General features: G+C 36.4%; 1 protein-coding gene across 5 annotated transcripts in view; it reads left to right on the top strand.

Moving 5' to 3' along the window:
- LOC121371693 (probable G-protein coupled receptor CG31760) overlaps positions 1–13,519 on the top strand; it is a 115,963-nt gene that overhangs the window by 34,367 nt on the left and 68,077 nt on the right. For all 5 annotated transcript variants that reach the window (XM_041497772.1, XM_041497773.1, XM_041497774.1 and 2 more), the window contains one exon: positions 4,749–5,214. In XM_041497772.1, coding sequence (XP_041353706.1) covers positions 4,749–5,214 — 466 coding nt within the window. The remainder of the gene's footprint in view (positions 1–4,748; positions 5,215–13,519) is intronic.

Below are 13,519 nucleotides of genomic sequence, written 5' to 3'. Positions count from 1 at the left end.
GGAAGTAATCTGTGTAGTGAGACCTAAGTCATGAGAAATGTATCATTAATATCAGCCATGGCAGTATTTAATGGTCTATTTAATAAAGTTAAGGACATTTCAAACTTTTAACCGGTAAGATGTTACTTGATATACATATCGGCACCCAATTGCTACAAACCACTTGTATAACTGGAAATATGTTAGGACGTAAGTAAATACAATATAAATTATTAAGTTCACTCAATAAGTACATGGTTTTCTTGGGTTGATTTCGTTAGCAAACCTCCAAAGCTGCATTTAACCATTGTTGACCTTTGATCGTATCATGTGACCTTGGAGGTGTCAGAAATAATATATATATGTAAATATGTCAGTATAAACATAAATACATTATGTATTATTAATTTCATTTAATATGTACATGTTTGTCTTCGATTGATTCCGTTATCCAACCTATGAAGCAGTGTTTAACAATTATTGACCTTTGTCCTTGACATGTGACCTTGAAGTTGTCAGAAAATGAATATATGTAAATATGTTAAGATAGAAGTAAATACAATATGTATGATTAATTTTACTCAATATGTACATGTTTTTCTTGGATTGATTCCGTTATCAAACCCCATAAGCTGTATTTAACAATGATTGACCTTTGACCCTGACATGTGACCTTGAAGTTGTCGGGAAATAGTTGATATATGTAAACATGTGTTAGGGTAGACATAAATACATTATGCATTATTAATTTCACTCAATATGTACACGTGTTTCTTGGATTGATTCTGAAGCTGAATATAACTATTATTGACCTTTGACCTTGAAATTGACCGTGAACCTGGCACCAAACATTTTAAAAATCTCAAAATGATGTATGTTGTTTGCTTTCTTCATTAAATTTCCACGGGCGATTATATGTTGACAACTGGCCCTGGATTAATATTCAAATCTACAGCACTTAGAAATGTTATCTTGATGTCACGACTGGTGTTTAAAACCCTTTCTAATACGATATTGGGTTGACTAATGGCTAACTAAAAGGACGGTGATTTTGGTGTGGAAATCTAAAAACAAAAATAAAAAATTAATATCTAGATATAGATTGGGTACGGAAATATACAGCGTTTGATTTCTGCACATTTAATAATATTTTTATTTTTAAGTACACTTTAAGAAGTTGCAATATCATCTGCACACATTAAAACACATATTACATCATTATCAACATAAGCATTTTTGAAAGTGTGGGGAGGGGAGGCTGGATTTTGCCTGAATTAAATGAAAATGCCCGAATATGGATAGCAACATGTATTCATGTTACCATTAGTAACAAACAGCTATACAGGGCAATCTAATTAAAATTAGCTCCACTGGTTAATTACTATGATCTGTGGATCTAAAAGCACCCCGTTGGAGCTCATGTCCAGTTGACCTTTCATTCGACCAATCAAAACCTTACTTGCAAAATCATGCCAGTGATTTGAAAAGAATTTGAAAACATTCGGGATTATGCCGAGGGTATACGAAATGTTTCGGGTGAATTACGAAGTATGCCGGAAACTAATTTCAAGACGAAAAAAAACAACGACCCAAAACCGTGATGGTATAGCTAAAATGACAATATTGGAGTTTCATGCAATAAGTAATTATTTGACACGCTTAAATGATTCATTTCGATTTATTTCAATTGTTTTTGTGTTACTAACTATATTTTAGCATTATTAATGGTCATAAACCTAGGTTTGGGGTATAAAATGACCTTATTTTACATATTTTTACTCGAAAATCGCTTTCGAATTGAAAGTAGCTCAAAGTCTAATGGCTTCTCAGTCAACCAATACTGTAAGCAGAGTTCCACAAATTGACCAAAAGTTTCTTCAATAAGTGCTCAGGGCAATACATGTTTCAATTTCATACCTAGGGGTGCTGGATGATACCCATGGGGCTCATTGTATCCCTACTCCCTAAAATAAACACTTTTAGGGCATTTCGTCAAATGACCATATCTCCTAAAGTAAGTGTCACAAGAAGTTAATCTTTGTGTCTATAAATATGTTTTTAACCCCAAATAATTGATTGGTCCCATTACTGTGATTTTTTGGAGTTGACCTAATTGGCATAATTCCAAGATGGCGTCCAAAATGGCCGCAGAATACTGAATGAGACATAACTTCGATATAGAACATTTCAAGTGACACTTAAAAAAAGAGAGTCAAATACACAAATTCTGCACCCCTCCTCCTCCTTACCATATCCCAGATAATAATTAAAAACCCCATCCAATCAAAAAGTCCACATTAATAAAGAATGATGTTCAATCATTAAAAACATCAGACCTATACATGGTGTTTAATACAGTACAAATGAACCTTTCATGAATTATCATTATTTATCATTGATAACTGTCCTAAACACTACTATTTAAACATTTCTTCATTATTAGTGCAAAAGTTTCAAACATACAAAAATACTGCAGAACTCAAGCTAATCTTATCAAACAATTACATTTTTTTACAGGAAATGATTGATGTTTTTGCAACAGAATTTGCAACATTTGACCTCGGCCATCCTGCAAGGGCAAATTGAACTGATACACTTATGACATGAGCATATGCCTGACCAATTAACCTCGAGGTTTTTTTGCGATGTTGCAGGCATTAGTTGACCTTGGTCGTGCTCATAGCCACAATCTTGTGGTTTCAGTGTTCCCACAGTTTCAGGGTTGAGATGGCTCTGCAAGGCACGCATGGTGGTGTGGGCATTATAGAACGCACGCTCGATATGAGGCAGAATACCATGACTGGTCGGGGGCAGGTTGTCGAGAGAGCTGCCTTTACTGAAATCTAAAACCTACATGGAGGTCCCAGACATTTGTGGTATCTCAGCACCTTCACGGTAGTAATCTCACTTGAAATGTTCTTCTGTATGCGAAGTCACGTCTAATTCAGTATTCATCTTGGAATTATGTTAATTAGGTCAACTCCAAAAAAATCACAGTAATGGTACCAATCAATTTTTGGGGGATCGAAACATATTTGTAGACACAAAGATTAACTTCTTATGACACTTACTTTAGGAGATACGGTCATTTGACAAAATGCCCTAAAAATGTTTATTTTAGGGGGTAGGGATACAATGGGCCCCATGGGTATCATTCAGCAATCCAAGGTATCAAATTGAAAACTGTATTGCTCTGACCATTTAATGAAGAAACTTTTGGCCAATTTGTGGAACTCTGCTTACAGTATTGGTTGACTGAGAAGCGATTAGACTTTGAGCTACTTTCAAATCGAAAACGATTTCCTAGTAAAAATATGTAAAATAAGGTCATTTTGTACTCCAAACCTAGGTTTATGACAATAAATAATGCTAAAATATAGCATGTAACACCCAAACAATTGAAATAAATCTAAATGAATCATCTATGGGTGTCAAATAATTATTTATTGCATGAAACTCTAATATCATCATTTTAGGCTTTTCGCGGCCAACCAAAAATCATAAATGTGCTCTGCTGAGAAAACGTACTTAACCTGGAAGTGTTACCCAAACCTTTTCTGAAGACCTTGGTATATAGAACAAGAACTCTCTAAAAGAGAAATGTATGCGAACTAACCCCCAGAGCCTATACTGCACTTTTCCCGGGGGTTTTTTAAATGTTGAAATAGACCAACAAGTTCGCCTATTGCATAAATAGTCTCGCCGGATATTTTTAGAATTTGTATGCTCCCGAATAACGCTATAAAAGGCGAAATGTAATTGATCGATATTTAAATTGTTATTTGTAGCAGGACAAATGTCATTCCAGCCAACTCGGCGAGCTCGTTTCGGTGGGAATTTTCTCTAAATAAAAACATTACACATATTGAATTGAAAAATGGCCGTTTATTTTTAAACGACATTATATTGATACACAACATTGAAAAATTAACTCATTAAAAAAAATTCTCATCAAAGGTGGGCATTAAATAACAGCCATACATAAAACACGTAATAGCCATGCATATTGAATCTGATAAAATATTTATATATATGTATGCATATATGCAATATAACAAAACAACATAGCATGATGTATCTTATGATTTATGTTCAGTGGGAGGTGGGTGGTTGTTTTCTCAACTAATATTTCTTGCGACTTGTGTTTGGCGAAATGGCACACCGCGTACAGATGTAACTCCAATTTCATTGGTCAAGTCGACCGGTGCTTCATAGAAATTTAGGAATGGTACCGATTAATAGTTATTTAAAGTTTGGAATTATAAACCGAATGGTGATCAATTTAATCCATTTGCCTGCAACAAATACACTTTTAATAAAAGTGTTTATTTATAGATGAAATGTCACCTGGACATGTGAGTCCACGCAATGCTGTTAGATCTACTGGTAGACCAGTAGAGCTAATTTTAATCAGGTTGCTATACAGGTTTGCAGATGAATCACTATATATTTTACATGGATTACAACTAATTTTGAGGGCAGAATGATGGATATACATGGTAAAAAGATCTCATGTTACCACATTTTGCCCGAATATCCCTACAATTTCTGAGGTTTTGCTCCAGCACTAGTTAACCCTGCCCCCCCCCCCCCCCCCCCGTCTCTTACGCTTATGAGTATCAATAGGAACACCAGATTAAAAAGAAGCGTTGATAATACACAGCCCTGCTAACACCACATTTTACAAAGATGCTCTCTGTTTTAAAACCATTTAACGTGACACAACTGGAAACATAATAAATAGCACCTAATGCATTCCACATTTTCAGAAAAAATGAGAATGACACCTAAAGAAGCCTTGTATGTCGTCTATGCAGTGGAGGCTGGTTCGTGCGTTTCTGGCACTGACAACTTTCTAGATGTGGTTTTCAACTATTCTTCGTGGCGCCATGTCACCAAACCAGGCATTCACACATCAAACTACCTCTCTATGATTATATCGATGGACCACAACTTCAACAGACTTGACGATAAAATGTTCTATTCACTGGCACGCGGCAATATCTATGGCGAGAAACATATCTATGGGTCGGGTATTGGTATCCAGCCCGGAGTATATGACAACCACCATAGCCCGAGATTCTGCCCATATGCCTGTAAGAAGAATAAGACCGTCGTCGTTTTCGACATTGCAGACAACTACGACTATCTGTCGCCAACAAATAAATGGTACCAGAATATAAAAGTAAAGGATTTTTCGAAGGTGCCAATAATAGAAGACATAATAACATTCAAGTGAGTATGTTGGAATCACGTGAACAAACCGTTGTTTCATGATCCTGAATTTTCTAAATTCTAAACCGCGATCCTTTTTAGATCAGATCCTATCTAAATCAGATACATTGTAAGTCCCCGGTGCGACGTGGCTTAGACAGGTTTCGCTGTGTGCATAAAACACTATAGTGAGGCAGATACATGCATATGAGTTTCGTAAAAATTATATCTAGCGAAAACCCTCCTGTAAATCACGCAAATTATGTAAAATAAATAAATAAATACTTCTACTTCCGCTACTTCTCAGTGACCTTGTCAGGGGAGTGGTGTAGACGTTTGTTCCGCTAAATTTCCTTGTCAGGGGAGTGGTCTGGTTTTTCCCCTTAATTTCCATCAGGTTTCTGGTTTTTTTAATTTAAACAAAGCATGTAAGGTATATATATATATATATATATATATATATATATATATATATATATATATATTTATTTATTTATTTATCCTATAACTTACCCATGATATCCATGTCATAAACCCATGTGATAATTTACTTTATTAACCCGGTTAATAATGGTATACAAATCTGCAAGGCCTCTAGGTAATTTGTTGCTGTGGATGGGCCATTTGCTTACAAGCCAACAAGACCCATATACCTGAGCGTAACGTTTTCAAAGATTTGTTTAAAATGCGTGTGACGTCAAACTAATCTGTACTAATCGTGGTGACGTCATATTATCGATGGCGGCGACTTTAGTACTGTGATTTACTAAAAAAGTAATTAGAATGTTATTTTAGAAGTGTTATAGAATAAATAGAATTCGCTACTCGTGTTTTTTAATATGTAAAATATAAACCTCGTCAAGTTAATAGGTATTTGTTGAGGCTCTGCCGAGACAAATACCGATTAACATAGACAGTTGATATTTTCCATATTAAAAAATACTCGTGACGAATCCTATATATATATATATATATATATATATATATATATATATATATATATATATATATATATATATATATATATATATATATATCTATATATATATATATATATATAATAGGGTAAAACTAATGCATAATTCCATATTTTAACAAAACGCCCTCAAGAAACAAATGTTCCCGTTACGCCACTGGTTATGCTAATAATGATGATTTACAAATCACAAATGACAATAACAATTTGTTGACCAAAAATCCAACCAATAAGAGAATAACAAGTGCTTTTGCAGTTTAAAACGTGTAGCTTACAAAAGCAGCTGAGTTCACGGGAAAACTAAAGTTACAACTTTAAGGTCAACGACAGTCACTTTTCGCACCTTTGTTTTGGCTTTGTGCACAATAAATATAGCATATCTTACCGTAATTTCACTTGAAATCCATATTTCGTAAAAGGTACAATTTTTTAATCACATGATTTGTTTTCAAACACATTCAGGTGCATTAGTAATGTTCAAACAAAAAAATTTCAATAGCAATTTTGTATTGGGATTTTTCCAGCATTCTCATAACGCAAACGTCGTTTATCCAGTTTATGGTTATTGTAAGGAGATGCAAAGTGACGTCATTGGAATACTGCCGTCATTCAAATTCAAAATTAGCTATATTATTACAATGCTTCGCCGCATTAAAATAAAAACTGGTCTACTAACCTTGACTCTGTCAAATTTCTATAACAAGCAGACAACGCTGTTTACAGGTCGGTATTTTTTATTTTTCATAATTCTGGACAAAATGTATTAATTTTAAGTTTTAAAAGATGAAAAAAATAAAAAGTATCTTTTGTCAAATATATCATATCAAAAAGTTACCGTTGGATTGTTTTTTAATTATTGTGTACGAAGCCAAAACCAGGGTCCAAAAAGTGACTTTCGTCGACCTTAAAATCCGAACCAAAATGTTAACAACTAAAGTCCGAACCAAATTGTTAACAACTACAATAAATTACTCTCCTACCTTTAATTACCGTTACATTTCCCCCAAATTTTGTCCAGACACACGTTGTGAAAAAACCGTGGTCCCTATCATCATAAAGTAAAATGGCAGACCCCAGAAAACTGCAGTCTCATATGTGGAATCTGTGTCATTGTAATGTTTTTTTCACAACTTGTGTCTGGACAACATTTGGGGGAAATGTAACGGTACCGGTAATTAAAGGTAGGAGAGTAATTTATCGTAAAGTCCGAACCAAATTGTTAACAAGTACAATAAATAACTCTCATACCTTTAATTACAATTAGGCCTACATTTCCACCAAATGTTGTCCAGACACAAGTTGTGAAAAAACCATTACAGTGACACAGAATCCACATATGAGACTGTAACGATGTAGCCAGTATCGACTTCGCTGAGATAGCATAGGGCAAAATACATGCAGTTTTCTGCCGTCTGCCATTTTGCTTTTTTTATGGAATACTCTACTCTAGAGAGGTGAAAGCCTCCAAAGTATGTGACATAATAAATATAAAATCAATGGTCTCTAGTGGTATCTTTAAACAAACAAATACTACTAACAAAAATAAAAATATGACGTCATCACGTTTGTTTTTATATCATAACATGTTATAATGTTGTTAGATTAAGTCATATCCTTTCACCCCTCTTGGAAAATATTCCATAAAAAGTCAAAATGGCAGCCGGCACAAAATTACATGTTTTTTGCCCTATGCGATCTCAGCGAAGTCGATATAGGTGATACGGTTATTATCTAGTATGTGGAATCTGTGTCATTGTAATGTTTTTTTTTCAAGATTTCTGTCTGGACAAAATGTGGGTAAAATCTAACGAAAAATAAAGGTAGGAGAGCAATTTTTCGTAGTTGTTAACATTTTGGTTCGGACTTTACAATAAATTGCTCTCCTACTTTAGTTCGGACTTTAGTCAATTTTATTCCACCACAAAGTGTTCAAAATTGATTCGGGGTTATTCGACTCAGGACACCGGAATCCCACAGTGTTTGAATTTCGTCGCCTGACAGACTTTCGGAACGGTAAGATAGGTTGCCTATACCTTCCATTTTCAGTACTTTTTGTTTCGTCGGTAGCACTTCTCCAAAGCTAGGTACACATACGCACGTCAAACGGTTCCGTCTAACGCATCCGTACAACGGATCCGTCGAGCATGTACACATCAATGTGTTTAAAAGTGTTTGTTGAGTGAGCGTTAAAGGGACATTCCTGAGTTTGCTGCAATTTTAAAGATGTTATCGACTAACAGAGACTTTTTAACGATTATAATTACATATCAAATATATTTTTCTGCATAAAATATTAATGGCTGTATATTAAACGTGTTTCTGATCGTCCTAATATTTGTACTAGGTTAAATTTCATTTTATTTCCTAAAAATTATTTTTTTCGTACGTACGAAATTATTTGAAGACAAAATCCAGTTTGGGCTTCTTACAAATATTAAGACGACCAGAAACGCATTGAATATACAGACACTGATATTCTAAACAAGAAAATATATTTAATATGTAAGTTTAATCGTAGAAATATTTTATTAATCGGAAACATCTTACAATGCAGCAAACTCAGGAATGTCCCTTTAAACCTAGTTTCAACATGGAGACGTGGGAAAAGGAAGATGATGATCTCCTCATCATTCACCTTGCGTATACTACAGTGTGTAAGAGGATAAGGCGACGATATTGGGAACATCCAATTGTAAAAAAAACGAAAGGAACAAGGGATATGATATGTGCTGAGGGTTATAAAGGAAAACCCGGTTACTCACGCCTTCAACAATACCTTCAACAAATTTGCGCGTATATAATGTTGTACGCGGCATTATGGGCACCTTTTTTGCCTTGGAGTCAACCTCGTGCTAAACCCAGTAAAGGGATATCCCCCCAAAATGACGTCATTTAATAAATACCATGGAGACGTCATTCCGTCAAACGGATGATTTATTGCTCCCGACCATTCTTTCCGTTTGACGGATGCGTTAAAGGGACACACCCTAGTTACGGCTAGCTGTTAACCATTACGGCGTTGTTTTTCGCTATTAAACCCTTTTTCTCAACAAATAAAATTGCACTTTACTTACCGTTTATTATTTAGAATATACATTTCCATTCACCTGAAGTGTTTTTTTGGTAATCCTGGTAATCCTGGTTTTTGTAATACCACAAAATGCATTTTTCGTATTTCATAAAATGGCACGGTCCTCTGAGAAAAAACCGTTGAGCAGACAAGGTCTAATCTATTTTTAGAGGGGATATTTCCATTTCAATGTCACAGACGTTGGTATACCACGTGACCGTTATCATTTTGGTTCGGTTTGTTTTCTCGTGCACGGTTCGCGCAATCAACATCCGATTTGTTGTTGTTCATTTGTGAGATTTTTCTTCACAGTTCGTGAACATTTTCAGTAACAGTAAAGTTCAGACAAGTAAGTGTCTCAATACAAAACGTTACAAACCCTTAAAACCAATAATTTTGCTAAGTCTTACGATATCTGGAGAGGGGATACAACCAGGACAGAACAGTTGGAACATGTCCAGGAGAGGTGAAAGGAACGCACCCCAAGTCTGTGAAATTTGTCGTGACGTAGGCATTGTTGTGCTTCGAGCGACATCTACCGGTGACATCAGAATACTAACTTCCAAAATTATTTCAAGCAATTGGGACATGGGGATTCCCATGGTATTTATCGATATAAAACCTGCTTTTTCACTCCATTTGACAAAAACGTGATCTAAGTGTGTTACAGGTTTGTAGATTAACAAAATTATAATTTATTTTCGCTGGATGGAACTAGGGTGTGCGGCTTTACATTTAACGGTCCGTTTAATGCATGCATGTGTACACGCTCATTGAAAAACGAAGTATCATTCTCGTTCGTTGGCGGATGCGTCAGATGGATCCGTTAGACGGAACCGTTTGACGGGCTTATGTGTACCTAGCTTTAGCTTGCAAAATGTTCTATCTCGTAGTAATGATGTTTCGTAATGAAGGGAAGTGGGTACCTATCAAAGCTAGACAGTTTGGAAGTCAGGGAAGACGGTCCATAATCTTCACCATTTGATTTTTTAAGGGAAATAAAGAATCGACACAATATTACAAAGCTCAATTGGGGTATCGATTCGATAGGCTTACTTTCACCGCTCTCGTTTTTATTTTTATTTTTTATTTAAAATTATTTCTCGCGCGGTTAGGTTTACATCAACTTTTAATGAATGACATTGCTGAATCGGTGAAAGTTGTGGGATATTACTGACCTTGACATTAACTATGAATGAAAAAATAGTTCCGTTATGCTAATAAGGTCGCTGTCCAACCAATTGAAATGGAATGAATGAATGGATGAATGAATGTTTAATGACTCCTCAGCACGAAAAATACATCGGCTATTGGGTGTCAAACTGTGGTAATGCAAACAAATAAGGTGATGATCAACATCAATATAAAAATTCAAGATTTAAATAAAAACATTGTAAAGAACTGTGCAAAAATAAAAATATCACAGATAGATACTGACTTTTACTCAAAATTTCAATTTGTGCTGTATTGGCCATTCTCAAAGAGAATGTTACACCCCTGCACCACGGTGAGGTTACAGCACGCGCAGGGGACCAATCGAAATTGACCCTATCAAAAATGCAGTTTGTAATGCGCACCTGGTGGTACGTACGAAATTTGTAAGACACCGCTTTATCTTCACCAGAAGGGTAATATACTCTGTCAAAAAAGAAATGCATAGGCGAAATATTCATGGAATTATCTCTTTAATACAAAGTGGCATAATTTCGTTATTTATGATCGTATCACAGTCAAATTTGACATGAGTATGTGACAATGTTCTTGCTATGGACTAACGGCAGTGGAGGCGTTTTCGTCACCAAACAGCGTCGCACGAGGGCGCTGAAATCAGTACCTTGTGTGGCCACCAGCAGCAGCAATCACTGCGCGACATCTCCTTGGCATAGACTGAATGAGTCTCTGAATCCGGGCACGTGGAATCCTAGCCCATTCTTCCTGCAGTGCATGTGACAATTGCGCAAGCGTCTGAGGCTCCGGGTCACGCTGGCGTACACGTCTGTCCAGTTCGTCCCATAGATGGTCAATGGGGTTGAGATCTGGCGATCTTGATGGCCATGGCAGCACATTAATGTTCTCATTCTGTAGGAAATCCTGGCATTGTCCTTCTGAAAGAGTTCTCTCTGTCGATCCAAAATGGGAAGCATGTGACGGCAAAGAATTTCATCCCGGTAGCGTACAGTTGTTAGGTTGCCTTGTACGAACACAAGTTCACTTCTGCCGGTGTATGAGATGGCTTCCCACATCATGACACTACCTCCACCGAATCTGTCAACTTGGGCGACGCAGCTGTTGGCAAAACGTTCATTGCGGCGTCTCTAAACACGTTGTCGTCCATCGTGTCGCTGTAGAAGGAAACGTGACCCGTCGCTGAACCTGACTCGTCGCTGAACCACACTCGCCGCCAGTTTCCCCAAGTTCCACCCCTGTACATTCGTGCACCAGCTAACACGTAAATGTCGATGTTGACGTCGCAGGACGAGGCCAACATACGGTCTCCTAGCCCGTAAACCAGCTTATAGAAGTCGGTTCCGAATGGTTTGTGCAGACACCCTTCTCAAACCAGGTATGCGTCCAGCAGTGTTCGTTGCTGTGGCAGTTCGGTGACGCAAGTGCAGAACCCGAATGAAGCGATCTTGTGCTGCAGTTGTTATGCGAGGTCTTCCACTTCTGGGCCGGACTTGAAACTGCTGGTACCTGTCCCAGAGACGTGAAATGGTGCTCTGATGGACGTTCATGTGGCGTGCGACTGCTGACTGCGATTCACCTAACTGGAGGCGGTCTATTGCAATGTTTTGATTCGGCAGGCTTAGTCTTTGCATCTTGTAACTTGTCTACGTCGAAATGGAAATGAGGCATCATTGCGAGCATTGCAGCTTTAAATTCCCATCACTACCCCAATCTTTTCCCCGAGTTTCACGTGCATTCGCCAAAATCTGACCATTTCACGCCGATTTTCTGCAATTGTCGCACAACGTGCCACAACGTGCGTTAAATTTGTTTTAAGGTGAATTTGAGCATGCTGTCCCATTCCAGGAACATTAACAAACATGGTCATTCAGCAACATTGTAAAAAACCCCGATATTTTGTAAAATCAAACACTTTTCTTTTTTCCCTATCACCTATGTGTTTCTTTTTTGACAGTATAAAAAAGTGTATACATTCGGTAGTTAAGATCTTAGAATAGTTAGGAAATACAAACGATTTCATGTGCACATAAATTATAAATTTTCAAAAATATAATTAAAATAAGCGTATTTCTACTTCAATATATACATAATTACTAATGTCATGCAACAACAACAACAACAACAACAAAAACCAAAAAAAACAAAAATATAACAATTCTTTTTTTTTTTTTTTTTTTTTTTTCTTTTTTTTAATAAATACTGCATAAAACGGGACTTGGCACAGATCGATCAAGGTTCTATAAAACATGGTGTAATATATTAAGGCAATCCGGTTTTTTTAAAAGTATCTTTGGTTTCCATGCTCACCAATGATAGTACTAAAGTAGTGTCGGAAATAGAATAAAACTGATATTTTCGTCAATTATGTCTTTCATATTAAAGGAGACCGGTCACCAAAAGACATGTAGTGTGTAATGGATTAAGTTAGCGTCAAATACTGCATTACTCTAACGCCCGGCTCGCTGCAAGGCACCGGTCAGCTGCGCGTCTTAGGTTTGGGGTAAAAACAGAAGTGGGCGGGATTATGCATAGATCTGAACGAAAGCGAGGCAATACGTCATCGGTGAGAGTTACCAAGCAATACCGGTACACGTGTTGATTCTTTGGTTGTGCCTTTTAGTCGTCTCTTTTTTTTTGTCTCCAGGTTTATAGGAAATTTAAGGTTGAAACAATTGGTCGTCTAATTTTCGACTATTATTATAAAATAATATAATTAATCACTTTTGGCATCTAGCAATTTAAAGCAAAATTAACAATAGTTACCACATGGATTAAGCATCATATATTATTTTGTTTTACCTGTAATATATTTTCATCAGGACTTCCTTCTTCCTCCATGAATGATTAAAGAAAATAACACTGGATATATTGTAAAAAAAATTATTTTTTATTCCAATATATAACAAATGTGTTTTATGTCAGTATGTGGAGCAAACTACCTGAAACAGTTGGTTTGAAATCATGATTACCAAATCCTAAAGATAAAAGGAACTGGTTCCTAACTTCACCCTTTACATATTATCTACATTTGTATAGGCCTGTAGGAACGATATTTGAAGTGTGTGTGGGGGGAGGGGGGGGGGGGGAGGAGG

Source organism: Gigantopelta aegis, chromosome 4 (genome assembly GCF_016097555.1).
Source record: "Gigantopelta aegis isolate Gae_Host chromosome 4, Gae_host_genome, whole genome shotgun sequence".
NCBI classification, from domain to species: domain Eukaryota; kingdom Metazoa; phylum Mollusca; class Gastropoda; order Neomphalida; family Peltospiridae; genus Gigantopelta; species Gigantopelta aegis.
This window is presented reverse-complemented; position numbering and strand designations above follow the sequence as displayed.